The sequence below is a fragment of the Scomber japonicus genome, chromosome 16, assembly GCF_027409825.1.
Source record: "Scomber japonicus isolate fScoJap1 chromosome 16, fScoJap1.pri, whole genome shotgun sequence".
In the NCBI taxonomy this organism is placed as follows: Eukaryota; Metazoa; Chordata; class Actinopteri; order Scombriformes; family Scombridae; genus Scomber; species Scomber japonicus.
The window spans coordinates 17,124,411-17,150,357 of record NC_070593.1 but is presented as its reverse complement, the minus strand read 5'-3'; the positions used below and the strand labels follow the sequence as shown (position 1 = coordinate 17,150,357).

Here is a 25,947-nt window from a genome sequence, read left to right as displayed (position 1 = left end):
GTCAACATGGCAAGGTTCCTGCTGCATTAAAACCCCAAATTGCTGCTATTCACAGGGGCCAACCAAACAAAGAAACTGGCTTAAGTTTTATTTTAAAGAACGTCCCCAAAAATATATATGTTAAACCAGCTAAAGGATAGTCCTGGCTCTTGACTTGAACCTTTACAGCAAACACAACCGCACTTCTAGTTGTTTTCAGCCAGCCACACACCTTGCCTCAGTGTAATTTACTGCATGGAAGGTAATTCATCAGTTTCAGTACATTTTACCTTAGTATTGTACAACAGACAAGCAGTAGTACATTCTAACACTCACAAGAACAGCAGGTTAGTTTCTCTGACTGCCTCTTTTGCAGCCTGTCAGAATGAGCCATGGCTGAGTAGGTGGGATTGTTCCACCACTGAGATGTATGCATCAGGAAGCTGTAAATCCTCCACTGCCTTCCATTTGTTTACGCCTCCTGTTTCCCGCCAAACAAACTACTAGATTTCCCATGAGAGCTCCCAGGCCACCACACAGCATCCTCAGTGGACATGCTTTATGGGCATCACAGCCAGATGAGAACAGTTAAAACACAATTTTTTTAAAAGGTGTGTTTTGTGCGGAGGGGAGTGTGAGGTTGGGATACAAATCCAGCTGAAATAATAGTATGAAAGCAGAGGATGTACTATAAATCATCCTGCCAATCATGCCCGTCATTCTTTTGAATAAACGGTGTGATTCATTTCACAAACAAGCAATTAAGCTCAAATTGTATTTTAATCCATCTTCTGATTCATGCATCAAAACCTGTATCACTAGGGGCAGGTTGTGTGGAGGTGGGAGCTACAGTGGGAGAAAAAAATGGTGAAACCAGTATAACAATGCAACAACATTTACAGTATGTAGCCAGTGCTTATCCCATAACAGCACTTATAAATAGCTCTTTTTTTCACTTTTCGCTTTGTATCATTTAATTATATGGATCAAATGTGTAATGCTTTTAAGATTTCAGATAATTTATTGTTTGCTCTTCTTTACTTTTGGATTATGTTTCAGGTTTTTATTTTATTTAAAAAGATACTATTCTTTTTTTGTCAGGCTCAAGCTCATTATGCTCACTCTGAGATTTCTGTCTCCTTCTCACTTAACAAAAAATCCAGATTATGTCAAAGCTGCCATCCAGGCTGTATCTTAGGTTAATTAGGTGCACTGTAATGCCAGAACCTGCTTCTCATTTCATTTCATACTGATTTGAGATGGTTAAACTGGGTCTAAATCTAGTCTAAACCCTGTTTGAGTGTCTGTGTGAGTGTGTGCCCACTATTTGAGTTTTATGTCTCTGTGCCAGAATGTTTTATTAACGTGGTGCCTCACAGATGAATTGACATATTTCACTAGTGAAGGACGTGACCCCGGTTGTTTATTTCCCATGATGAAATTGTCCAGAGGTTGATGATGACTCCGTAAATAAACAGTTCATGGAGCAATAGCTCTTGGCTTCTGGTGACCAATGTAATTATTATTGCGTAATCATCACGGGGCAGATGTGGGTGTCCAGGTGTAGTGCCCCAACAGCTTTACTATTGTAACAACTCAAAGAGACAACCCCACCTGCATCCAATCAATGACCTAAGGGATCATGTATGTTAGTCTCAGAGTGTAATTTCCACTGGGAATGGGTGGTACACACCCCACTCACTTAAAAATATCAAGCACCCTGTGCATTTCTGTTGTTGAATAAAATAGTCATATTAAGATTTAAAGATGACATTGTGTAATATGATAATGCTAATTGAACACCAATAGTAACAGCAAAGGACAGTTTCAGGAGTTCCTGAGACAAGATCTGAGTTTTGTTGACTAAAATTATTTTTCATTCAAAATCTCTCTGCAGGTTTTATTTTATTTCTTAAATCGTTTTCCATTTTTTTTAAATAAATATAAATTTCAGGGTTAGGGCATAAAAAGATTACATTTTTCTGTTATAGCCTTCTTATGGAAGGCACAAAGACCAATTTAATCAGACTGTGTTGTTTGCAAGGTTCTTACACAGTAAGTATATGTAAATCAATAGTCCAGTTGAGAAACCTCAGACTTAATTGTGTCACCTCCACTTTTGAAATCAAAGCTTACGCCCCAGCTTCTGCTCTTCTGGTGAAAGGTTGTGTTATTGAGGCTTATTCTGGTTCTGCACACAACTTGACAGTTTCATATTATCCGAACACAAAAGCTACATGTCTTTTCTCGGAGTACATCATCAGGGCCTCACAAACCCAATTACACTCAATAAGCAGACCTGGTCATACAGAATTTAATTTGATTTTCTGTGAATTAATGGACATCATGTGGCAGGAGCTGTCTGGTAACACCAGAACAGCTGACAACTGGCCTATAACACAGAAACAGGAAGTCTGCTAACTGCTGCAGTAGCTTTCATCAGTGATTTACTTCTTCTCCAGAATTAGACAATCTATTTTTTTTTACAATGTCCTCATGGTGCCATTATCATTATCTGAAAATGCATTCATTAACACACTAAATATAGAGTTCAAGAGTACAGTAGAATAATTAATGTATTATCTACAGTGTACTTTTTAAAATAACTAGTATCCTGTGCAGCATACTTATTGTACTGTCTTAATTAAGCACTGCATGTTCTTTAAGTCACCATGAGATGTAGTTTTCTACATCAGTCACCTTACCATGCTTTGTCAGCACAATTTACTGCTTATAGATCCACTATATGGACAATCTATAAAGTCCTCCCTCCTTACACCCATGCAGCTGTTAGAAACTGTGTTGCAGAGGGAGAAATTAAGGGGGCAAGCAAACAGGGATCTATAAACATATTATGTTCTGTTGTTAATGGAAATGTCATCAGCAAAAAACTCACAGCTCTATTGAGCGATGAGCCAATTTCCCTGACTCTCTCTAAACCACTCACATGTAAAATGGCTGGAAATTCCCAGGATTAAGTACATACAGTAGCACCGGTTCGCCACCAAAACCAAAACGACCAAGTTTTCCAACCAATTAAATTTAAAGGCCTCTCATCCTGGTTGTAAATGGACTATAATAAAAAGGAATTTGAGAGTAGAAGTGGAGAGCTTCTCTCGGAGGATGAATAATGACACATAAACATTTACTGTGTGGCCAGTCCCTGCTGGCCACAGGCTTTCTCTGCCCTTCCATAATAATCGCCCCTCCCTATTGAGTTATCATAAAGTGTATGTCTCTGAAGTCTGTATCAGTGGTTGATTGACCGTAACACTGACCGTCACGAATCCTCCTGAGTCATCAGCACAACACAGTCATGGTCACATCCATGGGTCACTGAATATGGGAAGTGAAACACTTAACCTTTAATTTTATCATTGGTATTCCTTTTAAATCCATGAGATGTGTTTGCCTGTTTCCTTTTATATGAAGTCATGCAGGAGGAACAGATTAAATTAAGTTTTTCTCAGTGTTACATTAAAGACAGGACGTGTTATCAGAGTTCTGCTTTTCCTGATAGTGCTGGTTGAGTTAACACTGCTAGTCTGATCAATGGCATAATATCCAACAAATCACCATTTTACCAAGCATGGAATACAAATAAGGATGAAATGTATTCTGCAAGAAGTTTCAGTTTATCAGATTAGGAAAATGCAATAGTTACTGAATTGTTTCCGGATATCTGTCACAACAAAGACAAAAAAGTGCACAAATGAGTCTACACAACTAGACTCAAATCCCATGTTAGCATCTCTGTTAGGTTGTGACAGGGCACACTTGAGATAAATGTTATCAGCATTGTCACAAAGCTAAAATGCTGATGTTCTGAGCAGGTATAATATTCACCATGTTCACCATCTTAGTGTAAAGATTTGCTCATTAGCACATGACATAAAGTATACCTGAAGATGAAAGGAATGACATTTATTTGCAATTTTGACCAAATCACAACCATCACAGTACATCATGTGGAAAATGTCTGTACAGAATTTCATAGCAACTCATTTAACAGATGTTGAGATATTTCAGTCTGGACCAAAGATGCAATCTCGGTAGAGCCATATTCATAGTATGATGAAAAAATGAGAGAAATAGCTACAGTAGGCTAATGCATATGTTTTAAAGGTTGAAAGGTTTTGAAAACAAGAATTTGATAGCTTGAAGATACATTTAATTAGATTGTTGTTATACTACATGTGCAGGAATTTCCATTAGAAACATTACCACATGTTTGCAGTTGCTTTAAGGTGTATTTCCTATTGCAGTTGACTTTCTATAATATATAAAGAAAGATGTCATGTATCAGATTTGTATTACTTGGTAATTGCCATCAAATTGTATTCACTATTTGTACTTAGACTGGAAACTAGCTTAAGTGTGAGCAGCTTTATAATGACAAAATGACTCCTTTAAATGTAATATCCCGCAGTGGCTTAGTGACTTTATTGTAACACTCTGTGGTTCAATTTAGAGTCCTAGTTGTGAAAACAGAAAACACTTGATGTGTCCGTAGTCTCACTTTTCCCCCTCCCTCCTCTCTTTAATTTGTTTTCAGTCTCTGGTTTGCACACCTTTCTGTCCTTGAGTGCTCTGCTGACTGAAGTTATCTAGTTGTCCTCAGCATATATAGGAGAAATTGCTTGGCTTTAGTGTTGTCATGAAAACCTCCCAGATCTCATCATTGTCTTTCCACTCAGTCACCCTAAAGGGGAGAAAGCATCCAAATGCAACAGATTGATGGGGTGGCCCGCAACTGCATGATAATGCAGGAAAAAGGGGGAAGATGGGAGAAAGAAAATGAAATGATGAGCAGCAGCAAGGGCAGCGAGGCTGCAGGTGTCCTATTAACATTTGAGCCGTATTGACGTGTGGCATGTGGTCTAATTTGAATTCCTCTCAGACATTAGCCCAATGACCTGCTCCATAACTAGAAAGACCCTTGACTAGACAGATACCGGTTGGCATGGCAACCTCATGTGAGTTGATGCTGAGTGGACAACATTTTTACATCATGAAAATCGAATAATTTATGCAGCTACTACAACTGCCCTCACAGGCGATCTGCTGTAAATCGATTGAGAACATTTTTGCCTTTATTCTTGCATTAATGTGTGTGTATTTAGTCTTTATTATTTTTTGTTTGTGTGCTTGTTTGTTTGTTTTGGAATGTAGCTGGAATGCAGCAATAGGGGGGTTTTAGTTGAATAGTGACTGACATGACTCTGGGTTATTTTTCTGTAGCAAATCTTGTGTGACAATAGCAACAAAAGATGTCCAGGTGCCTGCTGGTAATGGTGCTGTGCGCTGTACTGTATGACCATGCAGTGGGCATCATAAAGTGTTATGCCTGGCAGAGATCCTGTGACTGTAAGCATCATGATATCTCAGTTAGAAATGAGTAAGCAGCTGTGAGTGTCACTGTTGCCAACTCACGTTTTGACATCGTGTCTCATGACTCTGCTCAGCTGGCAACTCGCATGCTTGAGCCTCCTAAAATAATGATTGTTGGAACACGGGATGCAATATCTCTTATCTTTCCAATGGCTGAGACAAAAGCAGGAATGGAAGAGAAAGGGATAGAAAGAGATAAATATGATGAGTGGGAGTAAGTGACAGTCAAATAGCTGGTAGTCAGATGTGATTGACTGTCACTGCTGACTTACTGTATGTAATTGGCAGATTCATTTTACAGTAAGAAGTAAATTCTGTCCTCTGACACTTGATGTCGTCTCTCAGTCAGCCTCCCACAGAGAGACACTGAGCTCCTACACTCTCTTTGCCAACAGATGGCTCTGTACACTCAGAATGATTGTCAGAGTGAATGAGCATTCAGGGCCACAAGATGTGTGGATCTGTAAGGTTTTAAGACCATCAATCACTTCTTACAGGTGATTAAAGTTTTAGCTGTTTCATTCAGATGTATTGATCCATATTATGGCAGGTTCTTGTGGTATCTTGACTGAAACCAGTAATAAAGAAAGGTACAGTATTTCTCCCTTACATCAGCATTGATCCACATAGTCTTGACTGAAATGTTCAAATGTTTCGGGGTTGTTGTTTTTTCTTTTAGCAGTTTTTTTTAATGAACTATATCACAGAAAAAAATATTTCACCAGTGATGACTGACTTTAATGTCTTCAAAAAATGTATGTAGTGCTTTTCTTTAACCATTAAAATGGCCTCATCCTGTTTTGCATAGGTTTGTTGAAACAAGTGCCCACAGTATGTTAGCCTGTGTATCATTCATGAACTGTCCACTAGGGGGTGCAAGAATGGAGCAAAAGATAATGAACCCAGCAGAGGTACTGTATGAACCATTCCTTTTCATCAATGATTATGAATGGATTAATTTTAATATAGTGTGACGGTGATGAGTCCTTATTAACCCAGTTAAGTTGCTGTTTTAATCAAGAACTTTAAAATAAAGTTCTAGCTCTGTAGTGTTAGACATGCTGAGTGTGTGGTGTATACTGTAGGCCTATTTGAGCCTTTCACAGTGGAATAGTAACGAGAATCAAAGTAACAACGCCCCCACAGCTGTAATTGTACAGTCTTTGATGATTCATACTTTTCAGCTCATAACTGAAGGACAGTGGTTACTTCCTGAGCAGAGCTGTAATGAGAACTGACCAAAGAGAGAGCATATAGAATGCAGGATGATGTATAGATGTGTCATAATCTTAGCTGGGGGATTTGTGTTACTGTGTTTACCTGGACAGTGTTTGTCAGTAAAAGTCACTGGGTCAGATAATTGAGTAAAAAGAGACAGATGGTGGCAGCATTTACTGCTGATTATATGGAGGTCATAAACTGCCTTTCAGTAGCTGGGGGTGTCGGGCCCAAGCCTATTAAACTGCCAGAGCCTGAATCTTAGAGGGATGTGGCTGCCTGGGCAAGAGAATGGAGGTGTAAAGAGTGGGCCATGATGGGTTCCAACATCCAGAGTTGAAGACCGTGTGTTCATGTTCAAGGTTTCATGCTTATAATAGTGCATGTGCTGTTTTTTGCAGATTTCTATATGATTATACACAGTGCTGCTCTATCGTGCCTTGTCTCAAATAGAATACTTGATTTTCTTCTCACATCATTGGAGTTGAGATACTGTAGCTGGGGATGTAGTTGCTGTCACTCACATAGAGTAAAATATTCCAGCCTCTAGGCTACAGAAAAATTGCATGCAGTGGATTTACTGTATGTGCACAATGCAGGAAATATAAATAGTATATGCTGATGTAGGGCCCTGCAGTGTTGTGAAATGACACCAGGACACAAGAGAAGCAATGTTCCCTTGCAATCCTGCTGGACAATGCAAAATGTTTTATTCTAACAAATGGTGTATCAAATCATCTAAGATTAATGACCTTGTGGTAAGTGTTTAGAAGAGGAACGTGCAGATATCCACAGCATAACAAAGGGCCACATTTGATTTTAACACCCTGATAAGTTTTATAGTTACTTCGTATGTAGTTACAAACTTTATTGGGGATTTAGTGTGATACTTATACCAGTACCAGATGTACTCATGGTAGAACAGTGTAAAAATGGATTACACAAAGCATTTACTCTAATTGAATATAGTGATGTTTAGATGCACTGCAGCAAACTGCTGATGCTAGATCTACATCTGTGAAAGACACGGTTTCATTCTACTCTGCATTCTGTTGCAGGGTACTATTCATTCACATTAGTCTGGTGTATTGGCTTCTGTGAGAATGGGCACTGTGGACAGTGTTCACTGATCACACTGATGTATTTGTCTACCAAGTCCATGAGACAGGCAATCAATATTCCAATTACAGGTAGATTTCCATTCTTGCACCATAGAATAGTGAACATCAACCAATATCTTTGTCAAAATGATTGCCAGCATATGTACACAGATGTGTTTGGTGTAGTATGTGAGTCAATGATCTACAGCTTTGTGGCACTGGGTTAGAGTTAGATAAGTCAATCTTAAAGGCAACAATTTTATAATAAAATGTTAGAAACCCAGATGGCATTTGGCTGAACACTTGTCCAGTGTCCAATATGCAAAGCTGCAGCCAATGTAAAGTGTTTTTGGATAATTCCCAGCAACATTAAAAAGCAGCATGATAGTTATAGCAATACATCAATATTAAATTAACTATAAAACCACCAAAATTCAAAATTATCTCTTTGAAGTGACAATTACAGTAAGAGACATAATGTGGGATGGGCAAAAGAAAGTGGACAACTATGAACTTCTTCTGACATACATTTGTTTATGTATTTCTGTATTCGTGCCTATATACAGTACACTGGTGTAGTTTTTTTGTATTGTCTATGTTACTCTTGCATTAATTTTAGAATAGTTGAAACTACTTCAGCCAGTAAATCTTTGCATTATCAAGTTCTCTTTCTGTTAAAAATCAACAAAATATTTGCCATAAATGTAAAAACTAAGGATTATGGAAAAATAGGGACTAATCCATAGACTCCCTAAAAAAATAACAATGTCGGGGATTCAATTTACTTTTAATGTACAGTACTTGTACATCATCCTCACACTCTGCTTGATAACTTTTTTTCACAATTTCCTGTACATAACTGGATAAATGCATTAGTTTATGGTCCCCTCCAGGCATGTTTTAAGAAGTATTTTTTTAAATTGATTTGAATAATAATTTGTATATGAAATGGTTTTTCCAGTTCAAGTTGTATCTTGTTTTATCTGCTCGTTCTCCCTCATTGAAAAATCCAAATCCATGAATATGCAAATATTCATTTCCATATTTCATTTCCAAAGTTTAACTGCAGGAAACAAGATGTCCCCCTCTGCACTGAACTGTCTGTCAGTGTATGTGCACTGGATCCTTGAAATGTCAACATGACACTGTAAGTTGCATACTAGAGCTCAACTGACTTCCTAACTAGCTGTGATGCCATAAATAATGTCTTTACATCCACGTGGTAAACTGGACTTTAAATCAAGCACAGGGAAACTTTCTATCTTTCATCAAATGAATGTGAAAACTGCCTCACAGTACATTGTTCTACACAGTGAAGCTCCAACATCAAAATGAGGGAACAATGAGCAAAACATATCATCAATATCAACACTACACCTTTATGTTAACAGCAAGCAAAGGCTTTTTCATGTAATCTCCTCACCAACACTACCAAACAAGCTGTAATTCCTGAGAATAACACATATTGCTGTGTCATCATATCCAATATTGCATTATGCCTCATCATATGATACATATAACACTTTTTCAGTTTGAAAGTGTTACAGTCCTGCTTGGATGGGTTTCTTGTTGCATGGTTGTTGTCACATGTTGTTAACACGAAGAGAAGAACACCCAGTGCTGCCTCCTCACAGGCTGATGTGTGTTTGTTCAGCTTGACTGGTCTGTAATGAGGAGATGGCGCCCACTCTCTTTCAATTATGACTGAACACTGAGGAGTCAGCCCGTGACCCTCCAGCTCAATCACATCAGAAGCTTTGCTTACTTTCTCACTGCATTCTAACTCAACTGTACTGACAGCACAGTAAAGTGAGCAGAATCACTTGTCTGCACGCTGGAACTGAAGTGGCCTGCATCAGCATAATCAAGTTCCATGGCTGCTCTAGATGCTGTTAGTCCAAAATGAGCACTGTTCACAGTTCACTGAGTCTGACCTGCCAGTCCAAGTTTAATGCTCTCTGATCTTCTGTCCTCTGGCATTCACAACCATTAAAATCCCATCTTTCTTAGCTGGGTGCATCAGACACTAATGGAGACTGACTCTGCCCATTTGCTTTGTGTTACCACATTCATTTCCTCCAGCTACCACACTTGTGTCCAAATGGAGCAGGAGTGGGGGGCAGCACTGCCCTCAAAGTCAAGACCTATTCATGATCCTCTGGATCATCAGTAGATTAAGTGTTGTGGCCGTATTTCCTCTTTTCCCTCCCCTCCCTCTCTCCACAGGCACAGATTGGCCTCATATTAATGTTGATTAGCCGAGTGTGAAGGGAAGTGTGCAAACATCCACAGGAGGCACTCCTCGTGAATAAATATTTGTTGTTCTTGTTTGTATAGTGAGGAGTGCCTTTCTCTCACACTCACACAGTGCAGTGACTGCTCCTAATGACCCTGTGTTTGCATCCACCGTCTGGTTTGCATTGGAGAATTTACAAATGCTGGGTTTCTCTGTGGTAATGTGAAACATGCTCACACAGCATTTATTCTGGTTTGCTTGTTGGTGCATAATTCCAATGCACTTCTCATCTATAAATCATAAGTGGGGCACTAAAACTTAAAATGATGCTCTCACACACTGTAAAACATAATGTGCAAGACAATCTGGTGCAAAATGTAAATTTTATTGTATACTACCTTTTAGATATACATCCCAGAGCAGGTACTTATTATATTTGCTTTCATCATCAAAACATACCACATTGCAATGTCCCTTCTCAGGGATTGGAGAAAGACCCAGTGTGCTTAACACATGCTGGCGGAGCTACTGTGCCTGAGCAGAGCAGCAATTGGTCCAAAGCTCTGCCACTCAAGCAGCAAATACTCTTTGACTTCCTCTGTCCTCCTTTCCTGGTGCAGCCTGGGAGGAGGGAGGGGAATGGATCTTTTCTGTGTGAGTCGCCGGAGCTCCCTCAGCCTACTCCTTACCACCTGTCCTTGACTTACAGTGCACAGACGAGACTGAGAGAAAGCTGTGCTGCTCACTCCTCCTCTGGCACCTTTTTGTCTCTGTTTATGTGAGCAGCTGCGTTTAAAAAAATAATAATCTTTCACTCTGTGTGTGGCTGTCTCTTTCTACCTGTGGTGCTTCAGTGGAGTGGTGAAGAGAGGAGCGTCTGTCCTCGGCCGGTGGAGCTCTGATGGGAGGCAGTGCTGGCTCTGGCTGGGACTGGGGATGCTGAACGGGGGGAGGGAGGGCCTGTTTGAGCTGGGACAGCAGCTCCAGCAGCAGGGGGAGTACCAGGCCGCCCTCCACTGCTTCCTCAGCTGCCTGTTGGGACTGACCCATGTGCAGAGCTTCACCTCTTTGCCCAACTGCCTACACCAGGTGAGAAAGCTGACTGAAGAGCACACACAAACGCGCACACACAACCAGTGCTTTTCTTCCCCTTTTTTCTTTGTCTCACACACATGCATGTACATATTCATTACATGCATCCACAAACTCTGCTGCATCGTGTATTTACATAGCTGTGTAGACACATTTGTATCACTTATCCTTTAGAGCATCATAAATAATTATACACCACAGCACAGAGGACACATTCAACCTTGATATCACTAACACCAATGTCAAATTTAACAGCACACTCCATCATGTGTGCCTTTGTTGACAATGCAGGATAATTTCCATCTCAGTAGGACAGATAGTGTGCATGCTGCTAGATGAGGTGTCGGCTGCAGCAGTAATATACACTAAGAGTATTATTAGACACCTCATAGTGTTTAAAACAGTACTCAGTGAATGTCTCTTCCATTGTGTGTGGGCTATGTTTTACCATTTAATGTTTTGGCAATGTTATGCCAGTATTAACAGATTACATGCACAAGGCCTTCCTACAAAGGCAGAGTTACAATTTTAATTTGGTTTAGTAGCGCCTGAAGGAATGTCCCTAGTGTCAAAACATAGCCTTTACCCCAGAACTTTGGAATGTGTGGCATGATGTTGACCAGACCAGCGGTGCTGCAAGGGGAGCAGGATTACTTGTTTTGACAACTCATGACATCATGCATACACACACAACTGGGAATGATGTTGGAAATGAAACACTTAACCATGTCCCTTGGTTGTTTTTTCTGTGCTTTAACAGATTGCAGAACTCTTCATCACTGAAAAGAATTGTATCCTTTATTAGCAAAATCGGGAGCAAGTTGGTCTCTAACATCTGGCACTTTTACTTTCACTGTCCCGTAAGTGTTAGTAAGCAGCCTAAGTGGAGTACTAGCATTCTATTTCTGTAACGTGAACATGTCCATGGAGGCAAGCATGGCGAATTCCTGCACAATGGAGGATGTAGATCCTTTATAGAGAACATTGTAAACCGAGGGGGGATGAGCGGATGTCTTTTGGGCGAGTTCATAATAACACATTTGTCCTAGAATGCCATACGTTTTGTGTGTAGCTCTGGCTGTGTGTCTGTCTCTTAAGAGGATTTGTAGGCTCTTATCTCAGCACAACAGAGTGGGAGAGCACTAATTAACCTGTATCTGCACTGACTAGACTGTGCATCACCACTTCACTGCTTCTATAAACTATAGCCGTATAGGACATAGAGATAATAGAGAGGTGTTGCTTTTCAGGATATATTACCTCCATGGCTCCTCTCCCTGTTACTGAGACAATCCTACACTTAGCTTGCCAGCTCAGGTTATCTACCTCAGCAAGGCTGTACCCCTCACAGTCCATTTTCCAAAATAGGTCGATTTGCTGAGCTTCACTTCATCAATAGCCATCAGCAGGCCCCTCTTAGCATGAAAAGATATCTATTCAAGAGTCATCTTGCATGACAGGGTTAAATCTTTTGACATACAGCAACTATGGCATTTAATGTATGATAGAGTTACATGTTACAGTGTTTTACTTTTAGTGTAACATTCAACTGTAAAAGTTTAACTCTATCATACATGCTTTGGTAGGTCAGGTGAAATAATGACTTATATTGTTGGTATTCATAATGTAAAGGGATATTACTTATTAACTTACTTATTATTTACTTTATTGAATATGATCAAAAAATGGCGATCACTTTCCCAGAGTTGGAGGTGACGTCCTGAAATGCTAAAAGCTAGAGTGAAGATTCATTCTGTTATCATATGAAACTAGAAGACCTCCGTTGGTACCAACATGCCATACTAGCTTGTCAGGACGGGGGCTAAATAACATTCCAGAGTTAAGCTACATTTTGGCGATGAACTGGCAGTTTTGTAACTGAGTAAACTGTATATGACTGGAAAGCTGAAACTATTTTGCATTCAATGAGCCCAGGTGTATTATGTGTGATGATGTTAGTCCCCACAGTAGCAATTTCATTGTAATGACAATTTTTTTTGAAACTAGACCTCAGTGTACAAATAAAATGACCTATGATGATCTCTAGGATAATCACAGCCTAATGAAACTTTACAACCACGTATGAAATCACTGTATGTGTGGTGTTTTGCAAGGTTTTGGTGTCTTGAATATGGTATTTTGGACAGATTTTTGATCATTTTTATCAAATCTCAAATGGTCCAAAATTGTCAAATTTGTGTAACAAATGGTATCAACCAAACTTATGAGACATAATTGAACACAGGAAGGCCATCATATACTTCCATTATAATGTTGTAAGCCTTTATACACTTTCAAAACAAAACACTCAACCAAAACATGATATTTATTACAGATTTATGAGAAAAAAAACTTGACACACAGTGCTGAGCTGTGCATCTCAAATTAATCTTCAGGTCCCCAGCTTTATACCACTTCTATGTGGCATATAATTTGGACCTGTGATCTGCCCCTAAAGATCCCCTTTAACCCCCCCCCCCCCCCAAAAAAAAGACAAAAATGGGTCCATTGTAGGCTAAGAGGAGTGGAAGAGATTAGTTTGAAAGAATCTGATTAAATGCTTGAGCATCATAACAGCATGCTCAAACTGGGAGCAGATTATGGGAACGGAAACTTTGTTCCCCTGTGTCCCCATGTGTTGTTTCATGGGTCTAATAAAATCCATAATCAGGGAAAAAAAAGCTGAATATACATATTCAAAGTATCCTGATTCCATGCTGCTGAGCTGGCTTTACTCCAGACAAATACAATATATTAGGTGCAGTTGATAGTGACAGCGCCGTTTAAGGCTTGATGTATTGTTATCAGAGCTGGCAGTAACCACAAGTGACCTTTGTCTAGAGCCAAAAGCTCTTTTGGCTGCTGAGTGTTTACTGATACATGTTTCTTGGAAAGTATGCTGACCCAGACAAATTAACTTTTATCTTAAATAAAGGTGGACATAAAAGTAAACAAAGACAAGCTAATCGATATGGCTTTCTCAAATTTAATCTTCTTATATGACATGATGTCTAATTCTAGAAGAAATCCTATATTCCTGCGTTGTTTGTCTACCTCACAAGGTTATTTTAGTGCACTCCTTCACAGAGCTGTGTGACACGTGCAGTCAGACGTGCCTGTGAAAGGGCCTGTGTTATTGCAAGTTCTTGTCGAGTTTTGGAGTATGGCCCAATGACCAGTTCAGGAGAGGCTGTGTGTGTTGACTTGGGTCCTTTGGCAGATTATTTCAAGCCAACAGTCTCAAACTTGGGTTTTAAGATGGACAGTAATTTTAAATTGGATCGGCAATTTCCAAAAAGGCAAAAGTCCAGCTTTTTTCACATTAGACAGCTGGCAAAGGTGAAGCCTTTCCTCGCACTACAGCACTTTGAAACAGTAATCCATGCCTTCATCACATCCTGGCTGGATTACTGTAATGCACTTTATTTTGGAGTCAGTCAGTCCTCCATCGCTGCACATAACTCCCATCCTGGCCTCCCTCCACTGGCTACCTGTGCACTTTAGAGTCCATTTTAAGATTCTTTTATTTGTTTTTAAATCTTTAAATGGTCTGGCCCCGCTCTACCTCTCTGAGCTCCTTCACCCCCACGCTCCTGCTGGGTGCCTCAGGTCAGCTGATCTGCTGCTCCTGGAGGTACCGAGGTCAAAGCGGAAGCTCAGAGGGGATAGAGCATTTTCTGTTCCTGCTCCTAAATTATGGAACGAGCTTCCTTTAAATATTAGACAAGCCTCCTCACTGTCCATTTTTAAAACTCAGTTTAAAACCCATTTTTATTCCTTGGCTTTCAACCGTGCATGAGACTCTGCTCCTGTTTTAGTGTTTTTTTTAGTTATTGTTGTATTGTTTTTATTTTTTTGTTATTTATTATTTCCTGTTAATTGTTTTATGTTCCTGTGTTGTTTTATCTATTTATGTCCAGCACTTTGTTTCATCTGTTTTAAAGTGCTATATAAATAAAGTTGAAGTTGAAGTTGAAGTTTGTGGGTGGTTAGACGGAGATAGTGGAGCACATTCCCCAGGGAGAGAGGATTGTGTGAGGTTCCTGTTGTGGCGTTATTGTGGTCCAGCCAGGCTAAAAATAGCTGGCAGAAGTAGTGCTATGACCTTTGATGATGGCCGTTCCCCTAATCCTCCCTTCCAGATGGTCCACCTCATACTCACCTCATTCTCCTGCTGCCAGGTGACTCCCAGGAGCTGAGACAAGTACAGTATAATGCATTTCTAACCATCCTGTGTTATCTCTCTTAATATCAACCCACAATAAATTATTATTAGTGGTAGTAGTAATAGTAGTAGTAGTAGTAGTAGTAGTACTTGAGTTTGTTCCATGCTAGTTTGCCATACAGTATGTTATCTCTTCCATGTTATGCAAAGTATATTGAATTATTTAGATGTACATATTTCACAGCCCTTAAGACAGGAACTATAATGGTATAAACAGCTTTCAACATTCATCCCTTACCATCAGTGATCTTTTCTGCTATCTTTTGGTACTCATCAGTTGTAAACATTTTAAAGGATGTTTTATCTATAAAACTGCCTCTTCCTTTAGTTGATGATCATATGTAGACAAAATATGCCTTGGGTCTCCCAGCAAATCTGTGGCTCACGTGATGAATTCTTCCAATACTGTGCAATGCAAACATTATTATCCTGTAGACAAAATAAAGGAAACCAGCTGTTGTGATTTTCAGCACCAAGCTTAACTGTTCTATAAAAGTGGAAATCTACTGTTAATCTTTCCAACCTCAATGTGAAAGTTATAGGTTGTGTATAATAGGCATGTGGTGTGGCCAGCTGTGACAAAAACATAGGATGGAATTTATAGTTTTACACATGAGGGTTCTGTCATTAAGTAGGTCATTTAGACGGGTAGGGCTGTGTTTATTTTAAGCACTCTCCATCCCTTTGGTCTTTAAATTTACCTGACAAGCATCAGTGGTGTCATTTTACAGTGGGACTGACTCTCAGTACGAAGAATACTTTTGACAAAGTGAGCAAGCTCTATATTTAGGGAGGCTTTTAATAGAGAGTACCTCCATGGAAACAAACTGGCATGCAGATCAATCAGAAGGAGTCTGTACAAAAGATGAAAACATGAGATAATAAAACAAACATTAGAATAGGAATATGACACACTGCGATGACGTGTTATCAGATACTGTACAGTAAGACTCAGCATCGGAAATTTGTTTTGCATCACTGTTGCTCTGTTTTCAACAAGCACAAATACAATGACTCAGACACCAGTTCTGGCAATCCGTACTCCAAAATCCAAACTTTAGTATCATCAGTCCACTTTGGACACATTCTGTTTGGCTGTGGTGGTCATTTTCAAGAGGGGTGGGGGGAAAAACAGCAAAAACACAATGTTGAGATGAGGAGCAAGGCTGTTTTTAACTTCAACAAATGTTTAATCCTGTTGACAACTGAGACTGATCCTTCACCCATATAAACAGATGGGAAGGCCCTCCAGTTCATCCAGGCTGAAAAAATGTTCTATGAGGTGGCACTGATCGAGCTCACGGCTCTTCAGGGGAGCACAGGCAAGTACATTTTACATTATGAATACTTCCCGGAAGAAGTGCATATTTTGCTTGTACTCGTGGTATCTCAATTTGAAGATTTTGTTTATTTTATTCAGTTTTGAGGCTGAAGCACCAAATAGCCAGTCGATCCAGTGAAACGTTATTAGCTGATACCGGAGTATATTTGTAGTTGGCAGTTGTCCAAAATGACGTACATCTACAAACTAACCTGAAAATGAAACATATAGATTTTGACACTATATGTTTTTATGACAGTCTGAAGATCTTTTCCTTTCTTTTTTTGTTTTGTTTGTTTTTTGTTTTTTGTTAATATGAAATGACAACACATTTTACCTTGCTCCATCGTTTGTTATATACCTGGTGTAGCTTTAAGCCAGCATTCACAGCAAGGCCGGTCATTCATCACCTGCTGCTCCAGATGTCTGCCTCTTCCTCTCTGTCTGCTGCTGAGGCAGCAGCCCAGCAAAGCGTGGGCATGGTGGAGGAGATCGGGGACAGACATAGTAGAAGACAAATGGCCACGATTTGCACTATTTCATTAGGAGCTGTGTGTCACTATAGTCCCTCCAGGATTTTACAGGTTTTTTGTTTTTTTGTGTGAATGTTTTGATCAAAAATGCTGTATTTTGCAGAGGCTTTTCTCAAAAATTGCAAAGCAATATGCAAAGTGTCTTTCATAAGGCAAGGGGCACTACTACATAGCTAGTTGCCATTGTTTCCTGACCACGCTTCAAGCATGTGCGGGACACCGAAGCGAAGCGGCAAAGTCACTAATGACTACAACAAATAATATTTTTTTATGACAACATAAAAGATCATGGTTTGGGTTACAATGAAAATTAAATGTGACAATAAAATTTGGTTAATACTTCATTAAAGTTAAGCAATCTTCACTGTCATGGCAACTGTAAACACAATGACAGTTTTTATAAACATCCATAATTTGCGTATGGAAATGAGACGCAAGGGGTGGTCTCCTGCAGCCAAGTCCACTTTTTGCCAGGGTGATAAGACTTGCATGAGAGGGGCCTGAGGAGGGAGGTCTGAAGTCCTGCAGTTACACCCTGTAGATTAGATCAGTCAGAGAGACAATTCGCGAAAGTCTCAAGAGATTTGTACACATTGTGTTTCTTCATTGTGCATGTAACCCTAATCCTTATCTAGCTAGCCCTAATCCTAACCTTAACCACACTTGAGAGTTAGTCTCTCCAGCTGATCCAACCTAGTATTTATCCATGTGATTTGTTTTGATAATGAGAAGAAAGATTAAAGAGGTTTTGTTGACAAAGCAAGTTTTATTTTGAAAGGCTTACTTTATACCATAATGCCTAGAGGTTATCAAAAGGTTAGTCGCAATTGTTTTTCATTCTCATTGCAAAGTATGGACTTTAAATTTCCAAAGATATATTGATGTCAAAATCTTTCCAGTAGCACCTTTAATGTGGAGAAATTGTGGGAACTTTGCAAGATTGCAAGCCCTGCAAGTAGGTGGAATTATTATTATCATTATCATTATTATTATTATTGCAAACACAAGATCGTGTTATCCTAGAGGGACTATACTGAAGCCTCTGATTAAGTATTCACTTGGACTTCTCCAGGGGCAGAGCTGGCACTCTGTCTACAGCTGACAGGCTTTCTTTCTTTCCCCCATGTCAAATTCACCCTCCTCTCTATCTCCCTACTAACAGCTGAAATAATGGTCATTATGTTGTTTTTGTAATGCAAACAAAAGTCATTACCTGCTCGTGGCATAGATTACAAGCCAAATTCATTTCCACTTCCACTTGTTATACGTGTGTTCATTGTGTACAGTATACACTGTTTGTGGTTTGTCACCATGTGCATACGTGTCAGTGGGCGTGGTGAGTATGTTGTTTGACTCCCTTATCCGCTGTCACCTGTCCTTATCTCTGCTCTCTTGTCTCCGGTCCTCAATTGGCTCCACTCTGTTGTTCAGGCTTAAAGTCCGCAGCACTGCCAGACAGGCTGGTAGTGAGATACTCAGGCTATTTGGGTCTTATTTTTCTAACCCGCTGCAGCAGTAGTAGAGGTATAGAGAACAAGGGGTAGTAAGGAAAGAGGGATAGATTGCCAAGCAGAGGGAAAGTAGAGTGGTTTATTGGCGGGCTGACTGTGATTCTATGCCCTGTGTTTGTGTATCAGGGCCTCAGGAGGAGGCTACACTGGGCTCCGCAGGATGGACAACCCCAGAGGAGCTCTCGGAGCAGGCCTCCCAGGCACAGCACCTCGAACGGCTGGCCCAGCTCTGCATCATGAGCAAAAGGTAAAACTGTGTCCTGCTGTAGCTTCCTTTGTGGTGTAATTAATGGGGCGTTACATGTTCTGTGAGTTTAAGGGCTCAGTGGGCTCATTATGAGTGAATTTATTGTTATATAAATTCACTTTTACAACAGTTTTATCACCAGTTTTCTACACAAATATTGAACTGTATGCATGTACTGTATCTTCATCATTCCACAGCAGTGATCAGCCCTGAAGTGAACATTTAATGCTACTTGCATTTGTGTCAATTTTGTATCAGTTTTATTACACAAGCATTTAGTGGGACAAACAGCTAATTTGCTTATAAAGTAAAACCCTCAACAACTATTTAAATTAGAAGTTATTTAATGAAAGTGAATGGTAGTGACGTTCAAAACTCCACCTTAAGTATTCATTTAATTTTGTCTTTGCTGTCATCAACATGTCAGAGTTACGAGTCATGTTTAAAATATTTTGAACACAGATTAAGATAGACAAGATAGACAAGATAGACAAGATAGATAGATAGATAGATAGATAGATAGATAGATAGATAGATAGATAGATAGATAGATAGATAGATAGATAGATAGATAGATAGATAGACTCCAGTTTCTAGCCTTTTTGGCCAGAGTTGAATTTCCCTGTAGATGTGGAGAAAAGAGACACCACACTCTATGTGAGTAGAGAGGAACACTTTAACTGGATCTGCTGTCTCTTGTTGCAGGGGTACTTTGTTAGGCCTTAGCATACACCCATGTTTTGTGCCTGTGTTGTCATTGTTTGGATCAAGTCATTTAACCTGATTGCCAGAGAGGGTGACGGAGGGTGGAAGGTTGGCTCGGTGGGGAGTTGGTCACGGTGCTTTATTAATGTAAGGAGCATACAGTAGTTTAACTTAAATGAGATGGTACTGATTGTGTATGACGGTACCGAGAGGCTCGGGTTTCAGGATGAATAAGGACAAGCAGGAATTTGATTCTGCTCTTTGAGCATACTTCAAACACTTTAGAAACCCTTTGAAGACAATAAAAGTTGTACAAAATGATGAACACAAAAAACATAATTTGGTGTTGGTTATTTTAAATAAAGAAATAGTCTTAAGATCCCAAAGCCCTTACTGCCTCCACCATATGTCTCAGTGCCAGTCTTTCTATCTTGTTTACTGGAAGTTGTAATACTTCCTGACTCTTTCAGCAAAGTCTAGGAAGTCATTTGGGACAGTGAAGGGCTTTTTCTGTCTTTGCTGATCAGATGTCCCCTAAGACGGACCTTCTAAAGCATTGCAAACTGACACCTGGCCATTACTAATTGAAGAGAAGTGTGGGTTTGGAACAACGAAGCTGACATCTGTCACACTAAACAGAGCTTGCTCTACATCTAAAGGCACATGTGAGGGTGTTAGGGTGATGAATGTCCTTGGCTGACTTACTGGGGCAGATATGAGCTGAACAGCTGGTGGATCCTCAGCGTACCGCATCTTGTTCACCTAGCTTAGCACTAAGTAGAAGAGTGGTGGAAGGACATGGATTGGTAAACCAACCTGTAAGCGCCATGCCTTGTGTAATTCACGCTAGAGAAAAGACAGGTGCAGCCAGTGCTGGCAGGACTAGAAGGTTTCCACTTCCTCCATCAGGCGCCAGAGCCCCCACAGCCCTGCTGTCCGTGTCTAATCACAGCACATGCATGTTTAGATTTGTCATGCTGCTGTGCTCCAAATACTGAAACAGATATGCTCACTTGACAATCCAGCAGGAGTCACGAAACTTAAGGTCAGGCATTGTTGTTATGTTTGAAAAACATATTTATTTGTTTATTTATTTATAGATTTTGCCTGATAAATATGAATTATTCTGCTTTAGTTTTCGGCAGGTATATAATATTTCCTATCACACAGTGTGTATCACGTTTGTTTAATGGTGCTGTTTACCTTTCCTTTTCTTTCCAGACCTCATCTTGCTCTAGAATACAGCGGTAAGGTATGTAGATTTCTTTTTTTCTTTTTCTTTTTTTGAACAAATAAAACATTTTAATGGCACACCTGTGTTCACTTTAACTTCCCATCTCACTGCATCTTTCAGGCTACAAAGATCCACCAGAGAGCCTTTGGTAACGACCACCCAATTACAGCCAGAAGCCTGGAGCTCATGGCTACTGTCTATGCTGAGATTGGCAAGACTGAATATTCAGGTAAAGACTCACCTGTGCCACTTTGTGTCATCCTGGCTGCCAGGTGATGTTACTTGGATGACATACAGTACAGATGAACTGAAAACACATTAGTAGACAGTGAATAACATGGTGCACCTCTCTCAGCAGTAACGCCACTATGACTCAGTCTGAAACATGAGGGTGGAGACATGGCTGTCTCATGAGGCTTGACAATACCATAACTGTCTTGTTAATCTGATGAACAAGCAAGTTATTTCCTCTGCGTTAGAGAGCACACAGCACAGCGTGCCTGTGGTTTAAAGCACTTCAGTTAGCTTTTAAAACACGTCAGCCCATAAAAAATGTTAAATTAATAAACACTCCTAGTCATGTTGGACACAAGAGCAAAAAAAGGGGAGAAAAGGAAAAGGAAGTTTGAGGCCACTGTTTTGTTGCATATACTGTATGCTTGGCTTGCATTAAGCGGGAGCAACTCTCTGCCCAATTCTGAACTCTGCGTTTTTGTGAAGACTGCTGTGCTGTGGTGTTAAAAGCAATACAAAGCATTGTAGTTGAGTCAGCTTTCAGAGGCAGTGGTGCTGAACAGGACCAGCTACAGTACATGAAATCAGGAGTATAGATAAAGGCAAAGCTTCAGAACATTCCTTGTTATACAGCTTGGATGGTCATAAGCTTTAAAAGTTAAAAAGAAGAGAGAGAGAGAGCGAGAGAGAGAGCGAGAGAGAGAGAGAGAGAAAGAGGAGAGAGCATCTGCAATTACACAACACACGATAGTCCCTCTGCACTTTATGTGACCTTTTTATGTTGTATTGTAAACAGAGGGATTCTCTTTGACCCACAGTAAGACGCTTCATCAGAGGCAAGTTCAAGTGTTTACAGCTCTTGTCCTCTAGATAACCTTCACTGCAAACTGGGCCAGTCACAACCCTCAGCTAATAAGCTATTTTGATTATCTGCTAGCTCAATTTGAATATATTAATTGTAGTTTGAACAGTATGAACTGTAGCAGTATGTGGTGGTATTTTTATTTTATTATGTTATTATTTTTTTAATTAGCTAAACTACTAAGCTGTGATTTTCAACTCTCCCAAACTAGCAATACAATTTTAAAAGTGTGTCCAAAAAGCTACAAAAGTTTTCTTGGCCTTAGCCCATGTAGCTTCCTCCTGTCTGATAAAAGTGAAAATAGACTAAATGAAAAAAGGGTTTGTTTTTTTTACCACTGGCCTCATTGGGAAAATAATTCATCAAGCATTGGTTATAAAATTCAGTTAGTTTTATAAAGATGCAAAAAGGTTGTTTCATTTAAATCCTTTCATTGTTTTTAACAGATAAAACTATTTGCTCTTGGTTACTCAGTCAGTGATGTTTTAAATCCCCCAGAACAGATTGAATTATCAGATGATTACATCACTGATCTGTCAGCATGTGACTAATTCATCAGCAATTGTTAACAGGCAGTGTTGGCAAGACACCTACAGTATTTAGTTTGGGGAATCCACAACTTTTAGACAATACAAATGAAAGAGCTGAGACAGAATTTTAATGGTCATACACTTTTTTTTTTTTTTTTTTTAGAAACTATGACATCAATTAGAAATGCATTTGGTCAGTATCACTAGAAGGCTATTGATGTCTTGACTTTATAGTGAAAACATGGAATTGGATGGTTTTTGACCGTCTTTGCATCAGTGTTTCTAACTAAGCTCGACCTGGAACTGACAGAGTTAACACTGGCGTCTTCTCTCAGACACATTTGCATATTTAACTTTGTATGTTTAACTGTGTCTTCAGAGCAGACTGCAGTCTCCAGTGTGAAGCAACACAGGATTGATACACAAGTTTGGTCATGGTTCTCTTCTTAGACTCCCTGGGTGAGTGTGTGTCTGCACTGTCCAAACGGTTTGCTGCTGCAGAGTCCATCAGAGATACCGTCAACTGTCTTCCTCATTCCCACCGGGAGAAACACTCAGAGGTCCGCCACAGAAAGGACACCCACCACCAACAAGAGGACACACCAAAACCTATGGTAGAGAGAGCAACACCTGCAGCCATCTTTATCATTGTTAATGAAGTTATGAGTTGCTTGTTTGTAAAAGATCTGTGCCCTTTTTTACTGCTGATTCTTTGAAAATGTCTTGTAATGAGTCCTACTCGTCCTGAATTGTATCTGATTCAGGTAACCAATGGCAAAGTTCCCACCTCCATTCTAAAGAGGCCAAGCCCCAGCTACGGGTCAGACACAGAACCTACCCACAGACGGAAAGGCGAGCGGAGGGTTCGATTCAGGGAGCCAGAGACCACAGTACATGGTGAGAAAATGTAAACAAGTAAAACATTTGTACAGTTTACACCCTGCTCAGTCACAGTCAGTCCAGACAAAAGAGGATTTGTATGTGTTTGTACAAACCTGAGAGACCATGCTGCCCTCTGGTGCTTTAACACCTTTACCAGAGTACAGTGACTGGCTGCGAACCATCAATATTTTCTGCAGCCTGTCTATGTCAGCCCTGCATTTACAGAAACATGAATATGTAAATGAAATCATACAGCAACCACATGACTTTAATTCTGGTTGTTTGTAGAATTTTCCACATAATCTGTGCTATAACCGCTGCAGCTGGGCTCCTTAACCCACATGTAACAGCAGTATACAGAATGAACAAAATGCATTAAAACATCCAGAGATTGCATCGTAAACTATTTTCCTTCGGGGATTTCGCACTATTTAAAAATACTGTAAGAGATGTCCAAACATGAGCAAGTGATTTACTCCTCATAATTAATTATGCATGCAAATGAGGCACCATGGAGTCTGTCCCAGAGAGATAATAGAGTCTATAGGGGAACAGCAGCCCCTTGAAGCTGCTCTTGTTGACTGACTGGCCTCTTTTCTGTTGGCTTCACAGAAATTCCTTACTGTGACTGTTTAGGTGGTAAGTCTATCTGGAAGAGTCACAATATGCATGAGGAAACAGCACTGCACTTTGTCATTGAGAAAGAGCACTTGATCTAGTTATGTATGGAGGAAAAAGGCATCAAAACAAAGCTTTTAAATGTATTGGTAAAACACAGGTTAACTTTTACTTTTGCTTAACTTTGTTGCCATGCGATATGGAGTGTAGCATCTCACTATCACACCCTTTTAAAGAATGTCTGAGGCACAGAAAACACAGTTTGTGTGACAAGTCACAATCACATGAAATCCTCCATCAAAGATTTGCCTCTCACTTTTAGGTGAGAGATCTAAGCATGTGGCAATTCAAAAGCTAATAATTAGCTAAAATGCTAATCTTGATTGTGTGTGTGTGTGTGTGTGTGTGTGTGTGTGTGTATGTGTGTGTGTGTGTGTGTGTGTGTGTGTGTGTGTGTGTAGCCTATGAGACAACACCGTCCCGCCCCCACCTCGCCCTGTTCACTTGCCTCTTCCTGCTGATGTCATTCCTGGGTGTGGCCATGTACTGCACAGACCGCCAGCGCCCACAGAGGGTATGCAAGGAGCTGGAGGCCGCTCTGGCTGTCTACCTGCTGCATATGAAACAGCTTCTGTGGGGCTGTTGGATATGGCTGACCATGCAGTGACTGAGACTGACCACAGGTGGAGACATGGAACCTCCTCCTTTCTTTTTTTTTTTTCAGACCCCTCTTTTTTCCTATCTTTGAAGGTGCCCAGGCCTATAAACACCTCAGCCATTTGGCAAGGCTCCGTAAGTTACACTGTCTGTGGTCTCTGTACACTGTCACAGTGAAAAAGGGAAAAATGTGTAATCCCAGAAATATGTAGCTTCCATGTCCATGTATGTATATACAGTATGTACTTAAGTGGTGGGAACGCCACTCCTTATTTAAGTTGTACTGACATTTTCAACATTTGCAATGTTATTGTTCACATATAACGCTCACTCAATCACCACAACGTTTTCAGTTCATGTCACAGTCTATTTTATGTGAGTGAATGTTTCCATGGAATCCATATTTATTTTGTTACGGTACATGGTTTCTGTATATCAGATATTACACAGAACTGAATGTGTATATGTGGTTCAATATACTAAGGACTATCACAATATTCAGCCTTGTAATTGCACATAAATGAATGTAGATATATTTGGGAGCAGCTTTGACCGGCACATGCAAGAGGAGGAAGAAGAGGAAGATGGAAGAACAAATGTGTAAACTGTCCGATAGTGATCCGTGAGAAAGACAACACTAGGCTGCATCACGTCCCAGTCGAATGAGATGAAAAAACACCTCTTTCTTTACAGACTTTATTTTGTGTGCTCTTCTGTATGGCTGGCTGTCTTCAGCTGATTCCTAGTCTCACTGATGAGAAGATCTGCAGCACAATATTACAAATCCTCTCTCTTTAACTATCCTCGAAGAGAATATACTCAAACTGAATGAATGCTAATGCTTTTGAAAGTGTTTCTCTTTATAACCGCTTGAATCCCACCAAAATATCCTCCTCTCTTCTAAATGTTATTTATTCTTCTATACTGTATATCTGCATCTACGCAAATATCCAACTTTAGATTCTTTTAAATTTTTTAACTTTTTGTTACATTTCTATTTCAGAACAATATTCAGGTTTTAACCGTGATGTCAAATGCTAATCAAGCTTTGGACAAATGTATGGATTGTGTGCTGGCTGGAGGACTTACGCCTTATATCAAGTTCATTACTATTATTTTGAGGCCAAACATCAAAATACAACAGAACAGGATACTATATGTCCATGATGTGGGTCCCTTTATCACATGAAGTGAATAAAATATTCAATAAGCCAAACCGCCACACAAATGGATTAGGAGTCAAAGGGCACAGTGATGCACATCCCACAGACCTCTCATTATGAGCAATAACACACATCACATAGATTCCAGTAAAACATTATTCTTTATATAACAGGTTTCAGGGAACTCAAAGGAAAGCATAGGATTTTTT

At 39.9% G+C, this 25,947-nt stretch overlaps 1 protein-coding gene across 1 annotated transcript; it reads left to right on the top strand.

The window, feature by feature from the left end:
• The first annotated feature begins 10,568 nt into the window (after positions 1-10,568).
• Positions 10,569-25,599, top strand: c16h14orf180 (chromosome 16 C14orf180 homolog). Its single transcript, XM_053335780.1, has 9 exons — positions 10,569-11,013; positions 11,777-11,807; positions 16,477-16,563; positions 18,733-18,853; positions 20,780-20,810; positions 20,913-21,021; positions 22,869-23,032; positions 23,183-23,315; positions 24,380-25,599. The coding sequence occupies exons 1-9, from the start codon at positions 10,861-10,863 to the stop codon at positions 24,583-24,585; spliced, it is 1,035 nt and encodes a 344-aa protein (XP_053191755.1). The 5' UTR covers positions 10,569-10,860; the 3' UTR covers positions 24,586-25,599.
• The last annotated feature ends 348 nt before the right edge of the window (positions 25,600-25,947 follow it).

Excerpts from the sequence above, each read along its gene's own strand:
- c16h14orf180 (XM_053335780.1), top strand. The coding sequence starts at position 10,861 with ATGCTGAACGGGGGGAGGGAGGGCCTGTTTGAGCTGGGACAGCAGCTC. Across the intron at positions 11,014-11,776 it reads TGCCCAACTGCCTACACCAG|ATTGCAGAACTCTTCATCAC; the intron begins GTGAGAAAGCTG and ends GTGCTTTAACAG. Across the intron at positions 21,022-22,868 it reads TGGCAAGACTGAATATTCAG|ACTCCCTGGGTGAGTGTGTG; the intron begins GTAAAGACTCAC and ends TTCTCTTCTTAG.